General features: G+C 51.8%; 1 protein-coding gene across 3 annotated transcripts in view; it reads right to left on the bottom strand.

The window, feature by feature from the left end:
- PLXNA4 (plexin A4) overlaps nt 1-26,161 on the bottom strand; it is a 440,676-nt gene that overhangs the window by 89,847 nt on the left and 324,668 nt on the right. For all 3 annotated transcript variants that reach the window (XM_053657100.1, XM_037165822.2, XM_053657101.1), the window contains exon 5: nt 7,849-7,949. In XM_053657100.1, coding sequence (XP_053513075.1) covers nt 7,849-7,949 — 101 coding nt within the window. The remainder of the gene's footprint in view (nt 1-7,848; nt 7,950-26,161) is intronic.

Genomic DNA, 26,161 nt, shown 5'->3' with positions numbered 1-26,161 from the left:
AGAATTCCCAGCCAAGTGGAAAATTAGAAGGGAGAGGAAGGGAGAAAGGAAGAGGGTGAGGGGAGAGAGGAAGAGGTAGTGATTAAGGTCTCTAGAAAGTAATTCCTAAACACCGGGATAGAAATATTAAGTCCCACTGCTGCCGGCCGGGCAGCTAAATTTCAATGTGAAAAAGCAGCTACGTGTGAGTCCTGCCTGGGCCAGCCTCTAAACTGGGGGCTTGTCGCTGGTCCCTGCCCCCAGCCCTCTGACATGGGTCTGCCAGTCTGAATTACTAGAACCTGCTCCTGGCTTCATCCCATAGGTTACCTCTAAACTTTGACATTTTACTTTGGCTGGTGGCTTGTGCTGAAAGTGAACCATCGGGGAGTCTGTGGTTAGAACAGGAGGAGTCTGGAACACATGGGGTAAAAGTGGAGTTTCCCAAGTGAGGTTTATAGAAAATTAAGAGGACTTAAAATATTTACTTAAGTTGGAGAGCCCTGGGGGCTCTTTGGTCATTATCTCTACATCTGGGAACCCCGACAAGGAAGGAGAACAGGTTCCCTAATGTCACTGTCCTTGGCCTCTGTAGGAACTCCCACAGCAATGAGAAAGTGCATCTGCATGCTCACAGGAAGGCAGACTACATGGCACAGGGAACCTCTCTAGGCTGGTGGGTGTATAGGAGGTTCCTTACACAAAGGGTGTGGACTGGGGAGTCTTTCAATGTCTCGATTCTAGGATCCCTTGATTGACACCATGGTCTCAACCTATTTAATTCATTCTTGGATAAACCCTAAAACTCGAAGACCAACGATACTATAATTTTCCCTGTGTCATCAGCTGCTGGCCGCTGACCTCACTGCTATTTGAACTTCTCTAAAGATCCCAAGACACTGAGCAGCAGACATTGGATTCACTGTGTCTCTTGGGCCTGCTCAGTGGGTGCGGCCACCAAGGCAGGAGGAGGAGGGCACTGAACTTAATGGGAAGCAGCAGGTGCAGGAGCTCAGTGGAGGCCCAGGGAGAGCCTTTCTGGGGTCATGTAGCAGGCAGGTGGTCCTGTCCCTCCACCAGAGTGGGCTCTGTCCTGGTCCCACGTTGAATGGAGGCTTGTCTTAGCTCCTCCCCAAATGAATGATCCCTTGACCACAATCTTAGGTGGTGGTTACAGGAACCTGGAGAGGTTCCTTCTTTCTGAGAAGAGGAATTCCGGTTGCCAAAGGGAAGATGGAGTGAGGCTGTTGGTCTCTTCCCTTTGTCAGCAGGTAGTGCTGTTCAGAGCTACTTATTTCTACTGAGGTTGAGGGGAGGGACAGAGAGGAACAGAGGAGGAGAGGAAGAGAAAGCAAAGGCTGATCCATTCTCTTCATAGTCCAGTTGGTAATAAGGAGGATGCTGTCTATTACTAGAGACACATCCATCAATCGCTCTGATTCTAATCAACTTTCACAATGCGCTTCGTCCAATGGCCTGGAGCTTTCATGTCTGGGAAAGTCACCAGGTCCTCAGGCTTGGTGCAGAGGAGCACGCCGCTCTGGGTAAGGTGGGCCTCCCACCCGGTGCGGCGCAGAGCAGTGTGACTGGGCGGAGCATGTGAGTGCCCGTGAAAGGCTGTGCGTGTCTGCACTTTTAAGTGCCGAGGTAGCCCAGCCCCTCAGGCTGTCCCCGGGGAGCCAAGTCACTAGACTGGGAGGGACCCTCAGACATGCATGGATGGCAGGGCTTTCCTAATTCCAGTGAGAAGATGGATCATTGACTTACCACCTGTCAGCCATGAAAGCTTGTGTTATATGTATGGGGAGAGCAGGAGGAGTGGGCAGTAGCTCAGAGAAGAAAAGAAAGTTTCCTTAATCCATACTGTGCATCTAAGGAGCCACAGAGAAAAATTCAAATATATTAGTATCTACTCTTTTCTCTGGATCAGAGGCTGAGAGCTTTTTGATGAAGAGTCAGGGAAGGCTGCAGCACACAAACCGCAAAGAGTTTGCTGGGCAGAAGTGGATCCTAATGACCCCTCATGATGGTGTGGTCTTTGCAAACAGCCTTAGGAGAGATGGCTGACTTAGCAGGCTAGTGTTCTTGGATACCAGGCTCTGGGATATGCTAAGAAGCAGCTAGATAGGCCGTGCATTTTAGAATCAGTTTGTACTTCATTCTGGGGATACTCAACCATGGTTGTGGAATAAACTGTTCTCTGCACTTTCCTGGGAGGCTGACGGGTGGCCACACCCACGGCCACTGAAGACGCCCTGAATGGCACAGCTGGTTGGAGCTGTCCAAGGCAGAAGACTTCATAGCCCTGATTTGTCCCAGCCACCCAGCCACAGCACTCTGGTCTGGGGAGGACAGTAAGGAGAAGGGGCCATGGAGGAGGCCCTGGGCTCCAACCAGCAGCCTCTGTTTCACAGTCACTGAAACGGGACTACCTCCAGGAACTGTGATGAGCCCGTACGCGCAGACTCTTCCTTAGTTTTCATACTGTGGCTGTAACACGACTCTGTCACTGGCATTGCATTGCTGAGGAAACTGAACCCAGGCTCAGTTTGTCCACAGATGGGTTCTTAGTTTTAACCCGTCCTTCTGCTCTGGGTAGCAGCCATTTTTCTTCCCTTCCCTTCTCTCCACCCTGGCAGAAACTATATAAAGAATAAAAGGGAAGAACCTGAACAGTGACCTGTGCCAACCCATCCAGGGAGGGCATCCTTCCAACAGAGGAAAACTGCCAAGAGGAGGGGTCACCAGGGGGCAAGGGAGAGACTTTATAAAAGCCGATCTTATCTTGCCCCTGTTGATGTCTTGGGTTACACGAGCCTCCCGGCAGTGACGCTGAGGACCCTTCTTCAGAAAGGTAATGTCTGGGCCAATCGATGTGGCTGGGACTGCCGGGGGATCCCATTACCTGCTCAGCCTCAGATAGGCTGCTTGGCCTGGGCCTGGGAGGCGAAGATAAAAAGGGGTCTGGGGAGCTGCCAAGCCTGGAGTTGGAGGCAGGGTTCCAGAGCTAGGGCAGGTGAAGGCAGGCTGGGCTGCAGGCTTCCCTTTACCTTCCCCAGAACAGAGCAGGTAGGCTCAGGCCCAAGGTGAATGCTCGGGAATAAAGACTCAAGGCGCACCGAGATGGGTCTGCGGTACGGGCACAGTTCACGGGCAAATGCACGCCCAGACTGTTGAAGCTATGGCATCACTGCCCTTAGACACCAGCAAGCCCGAGGGACCGGAGAGAAGGCTGCAGGCGGCCCTCTGTGCTACTGGGGCTGGCAGGCCAGCTCTGTGACAATCGGGGCTGAGTAACAGAAGGGAGGGTTTCAGTTACACGAGCATTTCTTAAGCCTGTTTCGTCTGTAAGCCACCCGTGCCCTTGCTGGTACAAACAGCCCTTTCAGCCACCTGAGCCGCCGGTGAGGAGGGCCCCGCCCTAGGCCCCATGCTCCAGTGATCTCCTCCTACTCCTCGCTCTGTCTGTCTCTCTCACGCACCCCTTCAGTCCTTCCCTTTCCAAAGACTTCCCACCCTCCTCCCCCTATAACCATGGAAGTGGGCAAAAGTGGCAGGTACTTCGACACGCAAAGGACCCCTCTTCCTGATGCTCTTTGCCCTGGTCCCCTGACTGCAGTGCTTGGCATGGGGTCTTGCCCCTGACATGGGCCTATCAGATGCTCTGACTCTAGTACAGGCCACACCCCCCTGCCCAGTCCTTGGACCAGAGGCCTGGTTCCCAAGGCCCAGGGCAGAGGTGGCCTAACATAGTCCCCGTGAATCCTCCGAGCCCAGCACAGGCCCCGGCACGAAGCGGGCAGGGGCGATGTGAGAGACCACGGGCAGGCTTGTGATATGAGCACGGCGCACCCAGGCGCGCACACAAAACCCTGGCCCTTCACACCACGCTCCCTTCCCAGCAAACCGAGGTGCCCAGGGTGAGTGTCTGCCGGCTCTCTCTGGTCCTCCCCGGCCTCTGCACCTACTCCGCCTGCCGTAGCTTCCCCCCTTTCCTCCCAAGTGCCCTCAGGCACCTTTCCCACCCAGGATTGTCCAGTTGGCAACTATTCAAAATAAGAGAGGGTATATAGGAGAGGCAATGTCTGGCTTCGACCTGAACTTAAGAATTAGGGAGGAGCACAGAATTCTGGGTGAAGGGAATGTGTATCTTGAGGGGGTTTGGTTACCTGGGTGTTTATATCTGTCAAAACTTTTCAAATTATACACTTTGGATCTGTGTTCACCATGCTCTCTACATGTAAACATTATATCCTGATTACAAGCATCTTGGAAGATCCAGGGGTCTACTCTCTTTCACCTGGCCGGGAGGGCCCGGGGGCCTCCTTGGTCACTAACTCTGTTAGGGAGGCAGGACAGGTGTGCTGAACGTCACTGTGGGCAGGCAGCCTTGGCCTGGGAGTGCTTGAGAGCTGAACCCCCCAGGGCGCTGGGCTTTACCAAACACATCAGCTCAGCTGTCAGCGCCAGAGCCTTCCCACGACCAGGAGGCCGAGTTTGCCGGAGAGCAGACCCACAGGGCCCCTGGGACCTTCATGACAGCCTTTGTCACTTAACTTCATCCCCACTCCACCACCGTGGGGCCGTGAGGTGCTTCCCGTTTGTAAAAAAACTGCGAAGTGTCTGACACACAGAGTCACAGTTGATCCCCTTTATTTGTGGATTCCACACTTGTGAAATGGCCCACCTGTGAGAGTTTTTTCTAAGCCCCAAACCAATGCTGCAGCTTCTTTAAGGTCGCCCCGGGACATGAGCGGAGAGGAGAAAACTCTGAGTGGCCACAAGCAGAGGTCCCCAGCAGAGGTCTCCTGGCCACACTGCCGTGCCCTCCTGTTTTAGCTCTCAGTGCAAGTGTGTCCTTTTTGTGGTCTACTTGGTGTCACACTTTTCACTTTTTTGTGCTTTTTCTTGGTGATTCTTCTGTTTAAAATGGCCCCTAGGAATCCTGTCGAAGTCCTGCCCAGTGTCCCTCAGTGCAAGGAGGCTGTGATGTGTCCTACGGAGAAAATACTTGTGTTAGATACACTTCCTTCAGGCACAGGTGACAGTGCTGTTGGCTGTGAGTTCAAGGTTAATGTGAAACAATATATATTAAATAAAGGGGTCTTTAAGCAGAAACATACATAAAACATGGTTATGTATTGATGGGATGACAAAAATGTTGTGACCAGAGGCTCATATTGTGACATGGCTCTGTACTGTCCCTAGGAACAGCGGCTCAGTATTCACGAACCTGGTGTTCAAAGTGACTTCATAAAGTACCACGGATAATGGGAATTGACTGTTCTTGTCTGATATCTCATAGCATGTTTGTCAAAAGTGGGAACTACCTCACACTGATTTCCATGAGAGTTGTCCTTCCAGAGTCCTGCTCCCACTGTGGCATTGTGGGCAAGGGGGGGCCACCCCACCCACAGCAGTGCTGAGCGACAGGCACAGAGAAAGCTCTCCCACATGCCCTGCTTTCTGCCAGCCTGTCCTTCATAAGGGCTGTGCTGGAAGGACATATGGAGAAGACACGCACACTGCAGAATAAGACAGAGGGGACAGGAATGCAGCAGGAGCATGTACCACTCAGAGGAAGGCAGTCTGAGGCTGGGATTCCCCTGGGGAGGGAAGGATGCAATTCAAGTAGAGCTATCTGCACAATCAATGGGCATCAGCCGGGGTCTAAGAGGCAGGGGCCCCATGAGCTCTCAGTCCTTCCCCAGCAGTGCCGAGACCCCTGCCCTGTGCCCCCTTTACATACTGGTCAGTTCCCTGTGCCCTTCACCCATGTGATCTCATCTGAATCTCCTAAGTCTCAGGAGGTGGGCAGGTCAGACATCACCATCTCCAATTCACAGATGAGAAGCCAGGATTCTGCCCCAGGTTGCTGCATGGCTAGGGGGATGTGGACTTTGGACTCGGCGGCAGATACCTGAAGTTCATGTTCACGGCCATTTTCTTGAGGCCACCCTGAGAGTAGATATGCCGGCCTCCCTGTGTAAGCCCAATGGCCTCCTTCATGAGCTGTCCGCACTTCGCCTTGGCTCCAGTTCACCCAACTTCTGCCACTTGACAGGAGGTAGGTATTATGTTACTAAAGGGGAAACTGAAACCGTGCAGGCAGTAATTTCTGGTACCTCCTCCTCTCGTTCCTGTTTAAACTCAGCTCTGAGGGGTGGGGGAGGATGGGTAGCCTCTGCGTGCCTTCTCAGAGTCTGGGAGCCCCTGCTCCTCACAGGGGCTCAGTGCTGGGTGGGGCTGGCCAGCATCAGCAGGCAGGGTCAAAGCTCGCACGAAGACCTGCCTTGGGGTCCCACGGACGTAGAGTGTCAGAGAGGAGCTGGCTCTTCTGATTGCAGTGAGTGAGGCCAGGTGTGGGAACCCAAACCAGGAGCAGTCAAGCCATCTTCAGCCAAGCACAAAGCCAGCTGGCCTAAGGTCCCCAAGGAAGCAACAGGTCCGGAGCATGGACCCTTTCTGAGAGGCCCCACTGTGTGGGACAAGGAATGTGACTTCCTTTCTGCCTTGCTAAGTACTGCCCAGGAACCCCCCCGGATTGATGAGAGCTGATCTGAATTCTGAACTCAATCTCTTCCATCCTGTGTCATTCCGGCCCATCTTAGGCACCACCACTCTCTGTTACAATATACAGCTTTGTGTACGTGCCTACACCCAGTTTCTGGCTATCTCTGAGTGAGGTGTATTTCAGTGCACACCACTGGGGCTTTGTTACCCCCCCCCCCATCGCATCCCTGAGGGATTTCAGACCTTCTCTTAAAGAGCTCAAAGACTCGCTATGCCTGAGATTGTCACCCAGCGATGAGCGTGTGTCTTGCCCTTGGAGAGGCTGTTTTAGAGTTTAGGAGGTTGTTTCCAACTTTCAGAAGCACCCCTGGGTGGGGGTGGGGCAAGATCCTGCCCCGATATTCTTACAGTTAAAAATGATTAGTAAGTGTGACCAGTGAGGTAGGACCACTACAGTCCTTTTCCTTAATTTGTGGGTGAAGGGACACCCATAAATTTATAACACTTCATTCTCCATTTTGACCAACTCACAGGCATCAAGTTTCAAGTGTTGACAGAAGCCTGGGGTTCTGGCAGCAAGAGCTTGACTGGGATCCGGTCCCATCAGGGTGGGGTCCAACTGTTGCTGGTTTCCCGAGTCAGTCAGTGCATTTGCCGGGTTACCATTCGCCTCCACTGCATCCCACTGCCCTCCTCCCACTTTTCAAGAATGAAGGGAGCCAGCACAAAAAAGCGCATAGGCAGAGGGCCCAACACTTGGGACAGAGCTTGTCTGGCCCTGTGTCCCCAGGCCCAGGGTTCTGTGACAGCCAGATGAGTTTCATGACAACGGTGGGTGGGTTCTTGGGGTCTACCCACTTGAACTGCACCAGAAGAGTCTCAAGTACCAGAAGATTCTGGGTGGGGGGGCAGTGCCAGAGAGTGACTGCTGAATCACTATAGGGACACTGTGGATCACACGCATGATTGAGTGGCCTGTGGGAGCCTTGGGGAAAAAGGTCCAGTGCCTTTCCCCTGCTGCTTAGCCCTGGAATGTCAGTCTACAGTCCAGTCACAGTCAGAAATATCTGGGATCTCCCTCCAGCCCTCCAGGGTGTAGTTATCCAGCGTGATTCCTCATCTTGGCCCATCATCATCCCCACGCTGCCATTTCTATCTATCTTATAGGGATTTGGCAATTTAAAGTGGGATCAGAACAAAAGAAGGAGGATAAAATTTGCAAACAGTACAAGGAAGAGTAAGCAAAGAGGAGGGAGACGAGAGATCAAAAGGAAGGAGTGAAGGTACAGAAGACGAGGAGGAGGAAGAGAGTTACGGGGGAAGAGAGCAGCGGGAGGACGCTGCCTCGGTACTCACGTGTTGTGGAGCACACACCAGCCGCAGTGCGGGTCCCCCGAGCCCAGGCAGTCGCTGCAGCTCTGATACTGACCGCAGGACTCCACAGGGACTCTGGTGAGCTGGGACAGGACAACAAGCGAGAGAGTGGTCAAGGTTTTGCAGAACACTCAGTAGTTCACCAGAAAGAGATTGCTCTCTAGCAGGTAGGAGCAGGAAGGGATCGAGAACCCCAGAACCGAAAGGGACCTTGAGTGATCATATTTGAGCAGGTGGCCACATAAGCCCCCAAAGGGGACAACCATCTGTTGTTTTCATAGAAATCTCTGGGAATGGACTCCACTGAGGTTATATTAAAATGTTATAAAAGGTACTTATATAGTCTGTGATTACATTTCCTTACCTTACCACCAAGCCCCAAAAATATCTCTACAAGTACCCAGTTCAATAGATATCTGTTTCTTCTTAAGGTAATAAACTCAAATGTTTACTTGGTCTCTGTTCTTGTTTCTCTTTTGCCAGAGTGTTTTGCCTCCTTCTCAGTCTTTCTCCTTCATCATTTTTGTGGTTCCAGAGGGCTCTTAACCCAAGACCAAGGCCTTCACTTTCCCTTTCTCTGTGCCTTTAACAAGGTGTAATAAACTCGCTCTGCAGCCATTACCTGCTTATTCTGTCTTTCTCATAATGTTGGCTGACTGGCTCTGAAAGCTTTTCACTCTGGTGCTTTCAAAGGGCAGCTGTTATTTCTCCTACCCACACCCTTTGCATGATGAGAGGTTTCCTGCCCAAGCCCCAAACTTGATATTCGCTTTCACCAGCCGCTTGTTAACATATTAATAAAGTGTCCCATGTGACACTGCTGCTTAGCCCAGGTGCTTCCATTTCCAGCGTGCTCCTGAGGACCCTCTTCATCCTTTTGTCTTCCAAGGAAGCTTTGCCCAATGACGTGACTTCTCAGGACCTGATACGTTGCAGGCACGTAACAACAACCCACAGAATCTAATGGAATTTTAATATTTTCCCATATAACCTTGGCCTTTCCTCTCCATTTTGCCAGTTTCTTCTTTACAAAATCCTGGTACTTATTTTTATAAATCATCTTTCTTCATGTGGGATGCCTTTTTAGCTCGATGGGGGATTTCTTTCCTAACCTTTCAGCGTGAGCTAAGGGAATCAGATGTGGTCGTCTTTTTTTGTTTCTCGCCATCAAAAGGCAGGCCCTGGGAAGTGAAGCCACGCTGGCCTGAGGAAGCACAGAAGCACGGTGCTTCCTAAGCAAATGCAGAGGCTGGGTTTTCCCTGCTGTTGGGGGGGGGAGGGGGAGAGGGAGGAGCATCTGCCTCCATAAATTCCTACCGCTTGGCAGGAGCTGCTTGTAACTCAGGCGCAGGCAAACTGGCACCAGCGCCTGCTCAATTAGTTAAAAAACTTCCCTTTTGGAACTAATTAATAATTTAATTCTAATCCCACACGATCTCTTTTTCCTTTCTTCCTTCATTTTCTGATTCCCTTTATATATCTTTTTGTTGTTGCTTTTCTCAAGTGCACGTTGAGTGTTCTTAACGGCCATGCTTCTATTTTCACTTCTTCCCAGATACCTTTTAGCTTCCTCTTCCCATTCTTACAGCTTTCTTTGCCCTTGGCCTTGGGGACCCTTTTACCACATTCTCAGATGTCTTTTTGTACATTGAGAATTTTATCTTTCCTTGTATTACCACTTATGTGATCAGCAAGAGCCAAGCCTCAGCCCCGCCCATGTACACCCTTCCCATTTTCGTAATTAATCCTGACAATCAGTTTCTTACAAATGATCCCGCTGACGTACCTATGCACAGCCAGGTCCTGCTGCCCCCTTAGTTCCTTTCCATTTCTCCTAAATGGGTACAGACGTGCTGGTCCTAGAAGCCTATTCATAATGGTTCCCAGCCCAAAGTATCTGGACTCGTAGAAATTCATGAGCGCTAATGGGGTCCACAAGCTATTTTCAATGTTTCCAAAAGCCTAATGGAAATTGGACTGTTGCTGTTTTCTGTTTCTATGCATACGCAGTGATGAATGTCCCATATTAAGAATGGGAAATATATTATTACTTAATAAATGCAGTTTGTTTAGTAGGCACAAATCTTTCAAAACATGATGCCTGGAGGGGAAAAAAGTAATAAAAGGGGCCATCGATGGTGAAAGTTGGTAACTTAAGCACGTAATAATGTTTTCATGTGTTCCAGCTGCTTGTCTGGCACTACATACTTTGCACAGTCTTAAAGAGAAAATCATGACTTGTTCACTCAAAAGCATTTTCTTGGTCTAAACTTGATTAGTATCCTCCCCAGCTTCTCCCACGAACATGCTCTATAATTTGTCTTGGATGGATGTGGCCTGGGTTTCCGGGGTCTGCCACATAAAGAGCCAGCTGCCTGACCAATCTGACATGCTCAAAGACTCTGCATTCAGATTCCTAAAAATATCTTGCAGTTGGTGCTTAATACCCGAAAGCCCTTTCTCTCTTGATGTCAGACAAGAGTCATTTGTGGCGGGCTGGAAAGGGTATAGAAGCCTGCAGAGCTAAGTTCAAGTTCTGCCTCACCATTGTCTGGCAGTGAGGCCCTACTGCGTCTGATCTCAACTTTTCTCATCTGTAAACGTGGAGATAAAAATGCCACCCCCCCAGTTCACAGAGTTTTTCAAAGCACAGATGACCCAACAGGTGAAGCTTCCTACGTGATGAAGCATACTACAAGTGATCTTTATTGTTCTCTTTGTCATTAACAATACCCTTTGTTAATTACGCTGTCACTTTATCTCTCTCCCACATCACAGGGGTCTCTCTGACAGTCCTCCTCAGCCTCACAAATTCGGTTGGGAACTCAATAGGCCTCAAAAAAGTTTTCTTCTTTTATATCTTGAACGTACCATTTCCTCCTTGAACTGGGGCGTCTGCCCCTAAATCATTCATTGTTTCATCTTTGGGATGAAACCCTGGGGTTATCCCAGCTTCCTGGACTGATCAGTGCTTTTATCAGCCACTGTAACAATTTTGCATCTTTTTTTGCTTTCCATGTAGGTGCACCCCTGTGGGACAGGGACATGAGTCCTGAGCAGTTTTTATGAGACTCGACTTTTTAAACTTTCACTTTCAACCTACAGTTTTAAAAATTACTCTGCTCCACTTTATCTAGGTTTTCTCCACTTTTTTAAAAGCATGGATGCTAGAACTGGAGGAACCAATGGGATTCTGACGGACCAAGTAGAAAGGTTATTATGAATTGAGAGCCAAGCAGCGCACCCTTCATCTTCCCAGGACTTTCCTGAAGAAGGCGAGGCCAGTGGAAACCTCCGCAGTGTTCTCCGTCACGGCCCAGCCCTCCCAGCCTGATCCCAACCTACATTATTGTATTGTCTCACTCTCCACCCCACAGGTAATTCTGCAAAGTATCAGAACTTTCCTGACACTTTACATCACTTTTGAAAACCAGATTTAGTCCACCATTTATCTTGGTGCAATTCTCTTCCCACATAGCTCTGGTTACCTTCCGCACACTGCTGGTGAGTTTCACAGGTGGCCAGGTGGCTCCTGAGTCACCTTGGCTCCACGTTTCTCCCTCCCCAGATACCTAGAATCTCCACCCAGTCCAGACACCAGACAAAGTGCTGTCTTGCATCCCCCATTGCCGGCTCCTCTCCTGACCCTGGAACACAAACCACTCCAGATGCAGAGACACATGATTAATTAAAACAACCCCACGCTGATTCAAGTCTTAAGCTACCGTGCCAGGCATGCTAATTAACTGAGTGAGGGAATTCAGACCACAGGAAGAGGTGAAAAAAGAAAGTCATGGAGCCCGGCTTCTGCCTGGAGAACAAATCAGGTGGCCATGTGACCTGAGGTATCTTAGTGATGGATGGCCTCAGAGACCGCAAACGACTGAGGTCTGTCCCCTGGCCAGTGGACCCCAGGAAAGGTGTTGGTGAATGTGGCTGCAGTTACTCCCTCACTGTTTCTAAGACAGGAGCCTCAGCACCTGTCAGAACCTCTGTGCGTGCCTACACAGGGCTGGGGGAGCAGGGGGCCCCTGGGATGGAGGGATTAGGGTGAGGCCTGCACTTAGTCTTCCTGACACATTCTAGCAGCTCTGTGCAAAGACCTACCGGGTAGTGTGGCACACCCTCAAAAAAAGAAACGTAGAAATCACCATAGGGTCTAGCAATTTCACCTCTGGGTACTCATCTAAGAGAATTAGAAGCAGGGATTTGAACAGACACTTGTACCACTGTGTTCAGAACAGCATCACACATGACAGCCAAAAGGTAGGAGCAACCCAGAAGGATGAACGGATATACGCGGCGTGGTATATACATACAGTGGAATATTACTCATCCTTAAAAAGGAAGGGAATTCTAACACATGGTACAATACAACACAGATGAACCTCAAGGACATTATGCTATGTCAAATAAGCCAGTGATAGGAATACAAATATTGTGTGATTCTACTTATAGGAGGAGGTATCTAGAGTAGCTGAATTCATACAGACAGAGTGGTGCTTGCCAGGGCCCGGGGGGAGGGAATGGGGAGTTAGTGCTCAGTTGGGGAAGAGGAAAGTAACTCTGGAGATGGATGGCGGTGATGGCTGCAGTGCCGTGTGAAGATACTTATTGCCACTGAACACTTAAAAATGAATAAGATGGCAAATTTTATGTTATGCATATATTACCACAACCAAACATTTAGGAAGAGCCTATTGGGCAGATGTGAGAACACCCATTCCCTGCTCAGCTTCCAGGGTCAAGGGGGAGAGGCTTTCTGTTGGCAGATGACTAAATCCGTGTTTATGAAACATTCTGAGATTCCTGAGTGAAAAAGATAGACATCGTCACTGTTTTCAGTTTAATCTCAAATGGACAAAAAGGTTTTAGATGAATGTCTCTTGTCATGTATTGCTGTTCAACTGGCTCTGTCACGCTCACGCTCGGCACCTCCACATCCTCACTGGGAAAAACAGCGTGACAGCTGTGTTCTGCCCAGGACCGTTCCTCACCTCCCACCCCTTCCATGAGGCACAGGGGGGAGGGGCCTAGAATTCAAATAGTTCCTGCGAGTCAGGTGGCCCCAGCATCGAGCGAGTTCTCGTGTTCCTGCTCATCCTCTGCATTGTCATTTCTCATTCCCAGGTGCGATTGTGAACCCCCTGCCTGCCCATCCCCATCTCCACCCCTCCGTCACCCTCCATTACCTGTCTGGGAATCACATTGGTTTGCCTTATCCTTTTACCACCGAGGTAAACTTCCTTAATTTGGTGTAGTTTTGTCTGGTTTTGAACTATTGTAAACAGAATCATCACCTCTACTCTGTCGCCTGTCCCGCCGCATGACCAAGGCCATGAATTTAAAAAACAGTGGCCTGGGATAGGAGGACATGGAGTAATTGGGAATACAGCAAAGGTTCCACACAGGACTTCAACCCATGCCTTGGTCTTTATACGCTTCTGCACTCTGATCAGCAGAGCCCTTTGCTGGAGGCCCTGGGTCCTGGGTGTGCTCAGGGCAGCTGGAGGAATTTCCCCAGTTCTCTGGAGCCTGAGCCCCACTGGCTGGCCCCTGCCTGGTTTCCCTGATATTTTGAAAGATGCTTTCCTCTGGCAATAGGGTTCCCCTTTGCCTGTTGCCATTTGCATTGCAGAGGCAGCCTGCTGCTCTGCTGATTACATTCAGGAATGTTCCACAGACAGAACATATAGTTTCTGTGTGTACCTCTAATTTGTTTAAGTGTATGACATTCTGGTCAAAATGTGAGTTATTACTTCATCTCCCTTCTTATAATTGGATGCTAATGCTACAGTAGCTACACTGAGCCTGATGGTGGGAGTTAATTTAAATGTCCAAAAAACTTCTTAAGTGCCCAATTTCCTTCAAAATTGTCAAAAAAGAAAAAGGAAAGAGGCAAGTCTACCCATTAAGAAACTCCGAGAAGCTGCTGGGGCGCTGTCAAGCTGTGCAGATGGGGTGCCTGGTACCCACCGCCCCTCGTTGCTATCCTGCCTATCTCCTGTCCCCGAGCAAAGGAAGTAGAGCTGGAAAACTCAGTCCTTTTCTAGAACATGAACTCGGCAATGCACGTGGCTCTCAGTGTCATGGTCCTAGGGAGCCCTGCAAAGCCTCTCCAGGGGCCTTTCTTTCCGTTGATGGCCTCTGGTCACCATCCCAGGCTTCATTTTGCAGACTCGGGGCCACTTGTCTGCCCATGGGTCTAATATGACACATGACTTTGCAGAGCCCATGTCTCTAAGCTCCTCACTGCCCAGACTTGAACCTGTGGTAGGTGAACCACTAGTGGTTCAGAAAGCTGTGCTTATTTCAAGTGACTGCCCATGCCTGGAACACAATCACTCACCTCTTCTTTGCTCAGAGGTGGCAGGTACTTTTGACTGTACAGACAGGCAAGACAGGCAGAAGCCAGGAGCCTGGTCACAGGCTATGGCAGATGGTGTCACTCATCCCAACTCTTCTAGCACCCCCACCTGGCCTCATGGTGAATGCAGAGGTGACGTGTACTTCCCAGCCCTGGACCTCGGGCTTGGTTTCAGGTCTTGATTTAGTCAATAGGAAGGCAGCAAGTACAAGGTTAAGGCTTGAGATGTGCTTATGTGGTTGGCCTTGCCCTCCTGAGCTTCTATCATTGCCACAAAAAGAGCTCCCCCATGTAGCTGCCTCCCCTTCAGCCTGGGCTCCAAATGGACCCACATGGGGCAGACCTGAGTCCGACTCACAGGGAGGAGATAAGCCCAGCTGGTGGGGGGAGACAGCTTGAAGCAGGATTGCTCAGCGAGCTTAGCCTGAATTGGATGTGCAATGACTCAGGCCCATGACTATGAGAATTCATGCTTTTTATTTTTTGCTACTGAATTTGGGGGCTGCTTGTTACACAGCCTTATTGTAGTAATAGCTAACCAATACAGGTGCAAGGCAGAAAGTCCCACCAAGGTGCAAAGGCCTGGGGAAGGTGGAGGAAAAAAGCTGAATGGAGGAGGGGTAGGGTTGCAGTATAGTAGTTTCTTTTTAAATAGAGTATCACAGGTTATGTGCACCTGGTCCCACGGTGGGTAGATTATTAAAAACTGGATCAAACATGACAAATGACTCTTCCCAGTATCTCCCAGGATGAGCAAGATTTCTTAATTCCATGATGATATATCTGCAGATGTCAGGGAGGCTCAGCACCCGAGAGAAGCACTGGAAAAGACTCGGGGAGGGGAATAGAGCTCTCCAGATGTGCAGCTGCCTGGAAGCACAGCTGCTCATAGGCCCTCTGTACCGATGCCCTGGCTGCCCCAGTGCTGGGAAGTGGTTTTATCTACTTGGCAGGAACAAAAGCTCCTCCAGAATGGCTTGCCTTGAACTTCGCAACTCCTCCTGCCTGTCCCTGGCCATGGGCTAATGCAGGAGGGGGCCTCACTTGGGAACAGACTGGAGCATAGGGTGCAGCAGCCTGGCTCTCATCTGCCTCTAGGCAGGAGTTCTGGGGTCAAGGTCATTGGTATGCAGAACAGCAAGGATGGTAGCCCCACAGCACAAAGCTCATGGAGCTGAGGCACTGAGCTTTAATGCATTCTGGGTAGCTGGGTGACCACGAACACATCCTTTCCCTTCAGGGTGTCTCCACCGAGCTGTCTTCAGGGAGGGAACCCAGGCCTCCTCTGCCTTGGAGAATTGGTCACAGAATACTACTATACTAATATAATAGTCTGGGAGGCTCTTTGCAAATGAAACATAGCAGATGTTGTGGAGGGCTGCAATTTGCTGCTATTAATAAGTATAAATGCCTAATAGGAAGCCAGTTTGCTCTGGAAACTAGGACAGCCAAGGAGCAAGCGTTGATGCCGGAATCATCAACATATGCTGCTTCTCATTAGCAAATGGAAGTCGCTGAGAGAGGAGCTCTCAGCATGCGCTCTGCAGAGCCTGGAGAAACCACCCCAGCCTCCCTCATCCCAGTGTGGGCTGTGCCCAAGTGGCTCACATTGGTTACTGTGATTAGCCGGAGGTGCCTCTCAGACCCGCTTTTCTGCTGCGCAGACGGAAAAGCCACAACTCAGAGAGGCTGCAGCTCTCCCAAGGTCACACAGCAGGGTGGTGGCCAAGGTGGAAACTGAAGTGAAGCTGGGGCGGCAGCCCGCCTTTGGAGCCCCTGCGCACACTGGCTGCCTGTCTACAGCCCAGGGGACTGAGAACTGCTGGTCCCTCCCCTGAACCCAGGTTCTTGGGTTGGAAACTTCATGGTATTGCAGGCTGCTTACTCTAAACCAAGAAGGTTTGGCTGAGTCCAGGGGCTGAGGGACCCCTCCAGTGGGCAAAGAGGCCCATCCCCAAGTAGGAGCCCTAGAGAGAGACTGACAGCAGGCCTCAGTGCAGCCTCCTCCTCCAGGGAGACTTCCTGGCTCCTTCAAATGTGGGCAGGAAGGAAAACAGGGTTTGGAATAGCTTTATGTAAGTGCTAAGGGAGAAGAAGAGATTTGGGGAAGAGACCTAGGTTTGATTCTCCCATCTGCCACTTCCTGTGTGACTGGGACAACTTACCTAACCTCCCTGAGCCTCCTTTTCCTCGTCTGATAATAACCGTAAGCACCCTAAAGGGCTGTTTTGGGGATTAAGATAAAGCATATGAACCTGTGAGTGTGGTGCCAATAACAATGCTTTGTCTGTTGTTCCAGCATCTTTCTCAGATAAAATGCCCCCAGGACAGAGAGCTGGGGCGTGAAGTTTTCTCTCTTCATCCCACCCCCTCAGCTCAGGCATAGCAAATAAAGTGATGAGCAAGAGAGTGCCTGCTTGCATGAAAGAATGAAGGAACACCTGATGAATGAATGAACGAATTTGGTTCCTGTCGATCTCCAACAGACTGGGAGGACCTCATGGAGATAATGGATGTGACGATTTTGGCTCTACCCTAAAACCTGTAATTTCAGGATTATTGCCACAAGTTCGTCTCTCAGCGTAAACATCAAACTCTCTCTGCTCTCTGGGCAATCAGGCTCACGTTCACACGCTATGTTTGCAGGCCTGACCTCCAGGACCGTGATGTTGCGAGGCGGGTTTTCCTAGGCAAGCCGACCCAGTGCATTTGACAAAGGACATTGGCAGCCACACCCACATCCTGCCCAGAGAGCCACCCAGCCAACATGCGAGGTGCCAGAGAGGGAAGGGGCCTTCACAGAGTTAACAAACAAAAGGGGACAAGGTGAGCATCCAGCTGCCCGTCCTCTCCCTAGATACAGACTCTTGACTGCTGTTGAACCAGCCCTGGGGTTGGGGCTGGAGGAAGAGGCGGAGCCTCAGGGGCCCACACCCACTCGGGGTTGTGAGCCTTCCGCCCCACCCCCAGGTCCAGCAGGTGGGAAGGAGCCTTTGTCCCGAGGATCAAAGTGCTGCTGCTCCTTTCCAGCCATCTTTCACCAGGCCACGCAGACAGAGGCCACAGCCCCTGAAACCCAGACTAGGGACCTGCTGGTGTGAGTTTCCCAAGCTCAGTCTGCTCAAGGGGGGCCTTTGTTCCAGCAGCCAAGGAGAGCAGGGAGGGGAAGGAAAGGGCAGGCACAGTGACATCTCGCAATCCAGGCCCACAGCTGAGCCAAGAAAGTCCCAAGACATATGCAGAGACCCCCTGGCAGGACGCTGTGGGCAGTGGCAGGACAGCTGGGCACCCTCTTCCCAACCCAGCATCCGACCCTTCCTCTAGCTTCCTTCTGTCAACTGCACTGCTGGTCAGAGTCCCCAGCAGTTGTCTGACTGTTCAAACCAGAGTGGCTGGGTGCAAACGATACACTGGTGTGAAGGCAAGCGCCACGGCCTGAGGGTGGGTGCCCAGGTGTGCGTGCCCGGTGACAGGAGTGTGTTTGCACACACCTGTGGGCAGAGAGAGTTCCTGGGCTCGGGAGAATGTTTTCAAATAGACATGGCTTTCCTTGCAGACATCCCTGTCTGGGTAGGTGATGCCTTTGCATAGCGGACAAACATCTTCCTGCAGAAAGGAATTCAACCCTGGGAAATATTGTGGTGCCCTAATGAATGGAAACTGATAACCCTCCGCAGGGAGCCTTTTAGGTCCCATCAACATCCTGCCGTTTTTCAGGAAGCTGGTGCTGCTGGCTTAGGAAGGAGGAGACACACACACACACACACACACACACACACACACACACACACACACACACACACCCCCCCCCCCCCCCACAGATGCCTAAAGAAACCTGTCTTTTCTTCCCCGGCCCTAGATCCCTGCCCCCAAGTAGCTGCCTATCCCCAAACCTCTGGGAGCTCCGCTTGTGGGGTTGAGGGCCCAGCCTGCTGCCGGGGAAAGAGAAAGCCAGTCCTCTGCTGTCTAAGTGTCCTCGGACATGGGTCATCTCCGCCCACACGGACTAATGCGTCCTCCTCGCTCAGGGGGGCGCTCTTCAGTAGTCCTTCCACTATAAAAGGACAACAGCTTCCAACGACAGCCCTTAAAAAAGGCTGTTTTGCTTTATGTACCGTCAGTCAGGGTTTAGACGGGCAGAGCCTTTTCGAGGAGTAATTTGGCAGATATTAGTAAAACCTAAAATTATCCAGCAGTCTTTCCCTTGGAATCTTTACAGCAGACACACCAGCACCTGGGTAAGGCGTCTGGCTGCGGGCTTTCACTGTGGCTCGTCCAGGGAGCAGGGTTCTTGGAAGGTCCTACTACTGAATGTCCGTCCCTGCAGGGCTGGTCAGACACGCTGTGCCACCTCCGTGTTCTGAGGTACCGTGTGCCTGCACCAGCGACACGGGAAGATATCCGTGATCCATCTTTGAGTTAAAACAGCGATTTTCAGAAAAGTGCATTGACTCAATTTTTATTTTTGAGAGACAGTTCTGTAGCTCTGTATTTGTGTACCCACATGCGTATTTTTGTGCGAAGACTACCTTCCAGAGAGCCAGTAATACTGCTGACAGTGGTCAGCTCTGCAGAGTTTGACTTTTTTGCACACAGGGTATAATTAAGACTTTTTTGACTTTTGGGAATTGAAATAATTTTCAGGTGATGCATTAACCTTTAGTCTTTGAAAACAAATTGACCACCCTTATGTTAGGGTTGAAGTTTTAATGTTTCATGATAGCTATGTGATTTCTAACATTTGGGAACTAAGAAAAGGGTCTGTGGCTGATTGGTCTGTCCCTGTGGACCAGCCTTAGGGAAACCAGCACCTAGAAAGTGTATCCTTGGGAGGGTTTTTTTTCCTTGCAAAATTAGCTAGCTCACATCAGGGGTTTCAGGGTGGTCATTGTTTGAGGAGGTAACTGATTGTTGAGTGAGCTCGCCTGTCCACCCACAAGCTCCCCCCAGGAAAACACATCACCCCCACAACACAGGCAAGACTCCATCTCCCCGTGGGTGGATTACCAAGGACCAGGGGCCCCCTGCTCATGGTCTGCAGCATTCAGACCTCATCATGCAGCGATGGTTGGGTCAGCACAGCTTCCCTGGGGAGGGTCCTGGTGCGTTGCAGCATCACGGAGCCGGGGTTCCTGACCTGGGCCCTAGTCCTGGACCTGTCCTTAACTTGCTGGAAGATGTTGGCAAGTGTCCTCTCTTCTCAGGCCGTCACTTTTCAGCCATAAATCAATCCCTGTTGTCCTTTTTACCTGGAAGATTCCACCATCACTCATTATCTTAAGGCTGGAAAAGCCTCCAGAAATTGTATTCCGAGGTCGTTCCCCATTTGATTCTCATCTTGGTAACTGAATCTGTCTGAGTCACGGGGAAGGTCTGGGCGGCTCCTTCCCTAGTTCTTGAAATGTAAAAATGTGAGGTGATATCACACTGAGACGTACTTTGTTTCCAGGAAAGGAAATCACCACAGCTCGGGACCATCAGCTGTGCAACCAGCAGTGTCTGTCACCACCATCTCTGTCTGCCATGAACGTGAACAGCTGTGAGTGAGAGGTCACTGTGCACGGGAGTGATGGGATGGAAGGAGCACAGGCCTTTGGACCCGGTCTTGGGTTCAAATCCTGACTCAGCCAATTGTCAAATGTGTGACTTCAGGCCAGTGACTTGTGACAGTGGGCCTCAGTTTCCTCCTGTGTGCAGGGGGATAAGAAAGGTGCTCTGCCATTTGGTGACAGTCAGATCCTGGTATGTAGTCAGTGTTTGGCAATATCCATTCTTACTTTTCTTTAACCGGGACAACATTACAGTCAGGGGACTCAGATGTGCCAAGTAGACTTCCCACTGGACAGTGGCCGTGGGTCAGTTGGTTTCCATTAAGGTTCACTGGCGAGGGGTGAGGGGTGGTGATGGTGGTACGTTCGCTCCACACTGCGTGCAGCTGGGCCATCTGAGCTGCATCAGACTGAGGCTGCGGATAGATTTCTCCTTCTGAAATGAGAAGCGGCTGGCCAGGGCTATATTTAGACGGAGCCTCAGCCAGGTCAGAAATAATCGCTGTCCTGGAGTGGGGGTGGGATGGGAGGAGGGGTCTGCTTCTGGCTGGCATGCGTCCTTTCTCAGGGGGCCTGCATGGCATGGCCTGGGGGAAGGCCCGGGACCTCAGCTGCCCTCTCTCTTTGCAACAGCCATGAACAGTCTCTGAGTGAAACGTCACTGCCCGTGTCAGTCAAGCTCACAGCTGGGGAGCCTGAGAGAGAGACTGAGGGGGGCAACGGGGAGCAGGCCGTGCAGCTGCCAGGATCTGGGCTTTGTGATCTGAGGGGTTGCCGTTCACGTTCTGGCTCTGCCACTTAATAGCTTGGTCAGGCACTTAACATTTTCAAGCCTCCGAAAGGTTATGCAGATGAAATAATATAATACATGTAAAACACTCAGCACTGCTCCCCGAGCATCTGCACCAAATAAATGGCAGCCATCTCCGCGGCGATGACAGCCACGGCCCGCTCGCCCTTCAGTTTGCTTCTCCTTCTGGAACAGATAACGTTCTCCCAAATAAAAAGTTCAACTTTCAAGTTCGCCTTTAATGCTTTCCAGATGTGTTCCTGTGATGCCGAGTTCGTCTGCTGCCGTTGCCTTATCGGACGTGCTGGAAAGGGAGTTAGAACTTGCGAGAACTTGCAGTGGGACCTCATGATCTTATTTCTGACCCGTTGCCTCACCGACTGACCCTGTGTTACAGGGGTTGGGCCCTACAGTCAGCCCTGAATTTTCCAACCAGTTTCCTGCCTCCTCTCCCCTCTCTGGCTTCTGTAGCAGCTTCTTCTCTGCTCCTGAATAGCCGAGGGCAGGAAGAGGAGGGGAAAGCCCTGTGGGTGAACTTTATTGCCCATGGTACCTGGGAAGGTCAGCTGAAGCTAGGGAGCCATTCTAACTCGTAGCTGAAATGAAGTCTGGGCTATCTGCGGCCTTGATTGATGCAGCTTCTCCCCTGACCTCTGCGAACAGGCATAATCCGAAGTCGGCTGTGGGGCTGGGCGAGGAAATCGTGCTGGCTCCCGGCCAAACACAGAGGCCGTGCTGTGTGTCGGCATGTGGGTACATCGGTTGGCACCGCGTGCCCGGCAGTCCAGGGTCAGCGGCGAGGCCCCACACGGGGGGATTGGCACAGAGTCCGGCAGCCCCTGCTGTGACAGGGACACGAGGAAGCAGCATCCAGACCCGATGAAACACGAGGCGTTTGCTGAGTTTGCAAACAAACCGGCAGGATACGGGACTGATGCAGCAGCAAGGAAACAAAATGAGACAATTTAGGGCAGGTAGCCTGCCATCAGAGGAGTTCATTTTAAAAAGCTTTTCTTCTCCTTTAAGCTGTTGTGAATGAAGCCTGACTTGGAGCAGGTACCGTGATGTGCCAGAGGCTGGTGTCAAAGGCTGGACTCTCTCCCTAAGCTCCCAGGCCACCGTTGGCTAGCTGAGGAAGCACCACCCCAGGGAACCCACCAACTCCAGGGGAGAATCAGGGCAAATGCCGGAGAGCAGGGCCAGGACAGAAGTGGGGTCCAGGGAGAAGACTTCAGACTGAGCTGTGCATGGGAGTTGACTACAGAGCTCTGAGAAAATGCCAATGGCCAGGCCGAGTGCAACCAACAACACCAAAATTTCCAGGAGCTGGGTCATGTATACTTTCTCAACGCAGTGTACTCCTCCCTCCACCCGCCACCAAATACCCTGAGGATGCGCTGGGGTGGGACAACTGGCCCTGGCCATGGGGAGCAGAGGGCTCTAAGGAGGAGGTATGTGTCTGCCCTGGAGTCTGAGAAATGCAGGGCGTAACGGGAACAGTGGACTGCTGTGCTTGGCTTCACAATTCGTAGAGTAAGTGCACAGGTGGGATGCGATGCACGTGACCTCCACCAGAACCTGGTGAGGCAGTGACAATGGCCTCCATTTTGCAGAGGAGGACACAGTCTGGAAGAGGTCTAGTGACATGCTCAAGGTCACACAGCCAGTGAGTGGCAGAGCAGGGACCCCACGCCTCGAGCCCATGCCCTCCGCCTGCTCCCCATTGGGTGCAGCCTCTCCCTTGGCATCCCCTCTTGTAAAGGAGCCAAGTGACTGTAATTCCCCCATGAAGAATGGCAGCTGCCTGAACTGGCTCCAAACATCACGGAAATGGATGAAGGCAGAATTGGGTTGGCGAGGTCCTATTGAAATACCTCTTTGCATTGCTCCTTGGCCAGCATGTTTCCGTGGCAAGTTCTGCCTAATGTGTGCAACTCACATCTCCTAATAAGACTCAGATCGTCTGGGGCCTGGTGTGACTCGAGACAATTGCTGCATGTGCTGCGATGCTCCCTGGCAGGAGCAGGGAAAGGGCGTGCCTGACTTCATAGGATTCTACCAACTATGGAATTGTCTCATGGGCTCCCAGGGCGGTGAACTTCAGGGCCTACCTATGTCCTGGGCAGCTGCTTCCTGGAGCTCAGTAGTGAGTCTTTGTCATGTCTTGGGGCTCAGGGTGACGGCAGCCTGGGGACACGGGGCAGCCTAAGCCCACAGATTTGCTAACACGTCAGGATAACCTGCTCTCCACACTGCTTGCAGCATGCTAGAGCTGGGTGGGTAGCTTATTCTGGCCCAGGGTCACCCTCTGTCACCCAGCTGTGGTCCTCACGTTCTGAGGAATACTGTGGGCTCGCTGCCCTGGGCCGTTCCGTGAGCGACCTCCCCAGGTGTGCTTAGGAGTAACCCTGACCCTTCAGACTCTGCAGACAGGGAGGCTCCGTCCCGGCCTTCTGTGCTGTCGGCTGGTCCTGGCAACTCAGCTTCCTAAACACAAGGCAGATCCAGCCAACCCACAGACACCCAAAGGCACCCTTGGCCAGCAAGTCCTTTGTTAAAACCCCTCTTGGGGTGGAAGGTGCAGTTGAGGAAGAAGGCACTTACAGCAGAAAAGTTGGTGGGACAGCCCTCCCACAGAGGCTCCGTGTAGACTCTGCCGGAGGCCCGGCCCTGGCACTTAGACTCAACAAAGCCTGGAGCGGGTCTCCCCATGCCTGGCGCTCCTCTGCCTACAACTCCTTCAAGGAGTGATGGGAACACAAAAACAACACAAACCAGAGTGTTGTGTCCCTCAGAAGGGGGCTGGAGGCCAGGCTAAGGATGGCATAGGGACTATGAGGCATGGTGGTCCGCTCCTCTGGCCACAGCAGCCCCCCACTTGATCTTGTCTGTTCTTCTCCTACCTGAGACTCTTTATTAGAAGTGGCCTTGCCGGGTCACTCACTCAGATATCAGCCTGAATGGGTTGTCCTGCTGGTGGCTGTGGAAGGCTCCTTCCTGGGAGCAGAGCTGGGGGCAGAACAGGGGGGTCCTGTGTTCCTCAGAAGCCAGGGACCCTGCCTGGCCACAGCCTCTGCCTTTGGAACCACTTTTTCTCCTTGGACCCCCATCTCCTCCTCCCTGTCCCCTGTGACCAGTGTCCCAGCGACCCTCTTATATACATAAGTATAGAAGCTGAAGCAAGCAGTTTTTGGGATGCTTGGGAAAGGCACCCACACCCACGCACACCAGTGCTCCAGCAAGACACAGGGAGAAGAGAAAATAACTACGAAAGCACAGCCTGGCTGCTCAGACCTGAGCAATGAGCAAAAACTCCCAGGGCTGGAGGACGCCTTCAGGCCACCTAACCCAGCCTCTTTTTGGACACAAGCACTCATCTCGGCCACTTATGCAGCCTGTTTTCCAGTGTCACCCAGTTCTGGGTTAAAAGGTAAGAATCGTGCACCTCGTTAAACGTAACTCGATGGGACTTACGAAGGAGTCTGACGCGGGGTTCAGCCGTGCTTATCGGTCCTGGTGATCCCGTTTGTCCTGTGTACCATGACACTCTACTCCCACTTACAAGAACAAAGGACCAGGAGCATCCTTCCAATCTCTTGGTTGCTGAACCTTCTAGAGAATCTCCCCCTTCATCAAAGGCAGACAGCTGAGGCACCTCTGAGTGCAGGGTGAGGGTGGGACACCTGTGGGTGAGGTGTGTCCCCCCAGGTTCCTTCTGCCAGCCTGGAGTTAGGTCCCCCATGGTGGGTCAGAGTCCAGCCAGGCAGAGGGACACAAGCAAGGCCTGCACATGGAGGTTTATGGCGGTTTTATTTGTCACTGTCAACGCTGGGAAACAACCAAGATAAGCTTCTGTAGATGAATCCATAAGTAAACTGTGGTATATCAGACAATGGAATATTATTGTATTCATATTAGTATATATTAATATTATCCAGCACTGAAAAGAAATGAGCTATGAAGTCATAGAAAGACATGAAGGAGCCTTAAATGCACTTTACTGAGTAAAAGAAGTCAATCTGAAAAGTCTACATACTGTATGACTCCACGACCGGGCCTTCTGGGAAAGGCCAAACTACGGAGACAAAGGACCGGTGGTCGCCAGGGGTCGGGGGAGAGGGAGAGGTGAAGATGTGGAACACAGGGCAATTTTAGGGTGGCGAAAATATTCTGTAGTGTACCACAGTAGTGGTTACCTGTCCTTGTGTATTTGCCTAGGCCCCTAGGATGCACACTGACAAGAGTGAACCCGAAAGTAAACTGTGGGCCTGGGGTGCTAATGTCGTGCCAGTATAGGTTCGTCATCTGTCATAAAAGGCCCACTCTGGCAGAGAAGGGGGATAGTGGGCGAGTCTGCGCTGCGGGGGGAGAGCAGGAGAATATGGGAAGCCTCTGCACTGTCTGCTTCATTTTGCTGTGAACCTAAAATTACTCTAAAAATAAAGTCTATTAAAAAGAAAAAGACATACTGAGCTAGGAAAGGAGGCAATTCACTATTCTTCTACCATTTTTAAAAGAGTATGTCCACAGTCGTGTATCCCCCCCCCCCGCTCTCTCACACAGACACTATGATGCGCTGGAGCTGACAGGGGTCCAGGGGCACCGGAGCTGTCTCCCCAGGACCGCTGGGGAGCTGCACTGGCTGAGGGACCTGCATGGACAGCCAGGGGTGGGGGAGGACTCACTCCTGCGACTGTGCTGCCCTGGACGGGCTGGAGTGGGAGGAAGGTGCTAGGCAGACTTTGACAGTGGACACGGGACTCCCTTTCTTTCTGTTCACCGGGCCTCCCCTGGAGGGAGTGGTCAAGAGCAGCGTGCACAGGCGGTGGCATCAGCAACACCAGCCAAGCCTTCCAGCTGTGCCACAGATCCCTGAATACGCAGGTGCCCTTGTGCCATCTATGAACTTGCTTCGGCTACTGCCAGTGTCACATGTCCCTCACCTGACCAGTCACAGTGGGCTGGACACAGGGCAGCTCTGCAGGTCTCCACCATCTATGGCAGAGCCTGCTGGGCCTTGCAACAAACAGCCCAATGCAGCCTCCCGGCACTAGACTGTGGGGCGAGGGTTGAGTGGGGACCTGAGCAGCTGCTGGTGGCCAAAAGCGGACCCCTACAGAACACAGTACAGATGGTGCCTCTGCACACAGCCCCTGGGTAGCAGCAGCCCTGACACATCCCTGGGGCAGGCGTCCTTGTGCACTGAACGACCCACACTGCGGTACACGGCGGTTCTGTGGGCGCACCCACACACGGTCCCGGGGAAATGGGTGCATCTCTGGGGTCCGGCAGAGCCAGGGCACATTCCGGCTCTGCCCTACCTCACCCCCTGAGGCTGGGCAAACAGGCCGACCCCCCGGGGCTGCTGTTTCCTCACCCGTACAATGAGAGGCTTCCTCTGCTCCAGAGATCTCAGACACACGGGAAATTAAGAGCACATTTCCCTTCCTTTCCCTGGGTTACCCCGCTTTCCCTCCTGAACTTGACCCAGTCCTTCCAGACCAGACTAAAATTGAAAATCAATTTTAATTATAAAAATCCGTTTACCAAACCAATAAATCATCCTGGCCCCGGCTTGGTGGTGGGGAG

Source organism: Artibeus jamaicensis, unplaced genomic scaffold (genome assembly GCF_021234435.1).
Source record: "Artibeus jamaicensis isolate MK-2021 breed Jamaican fruit bat unplaced genomic scaffold, CSHL_Jam_final scaffold_3307, whole genome shotgun sequence".
NCBI lineage: Eukaryota > Metazoa > Chordata > Mammalia > Chiroptera > Phyllostomidae > Artibeus > Artibeus jamaicensis.
Note: the sequence above shows the minus strand (reverse complement) of the source record. Positions and strands in the feature narration are given on the sequence as shown.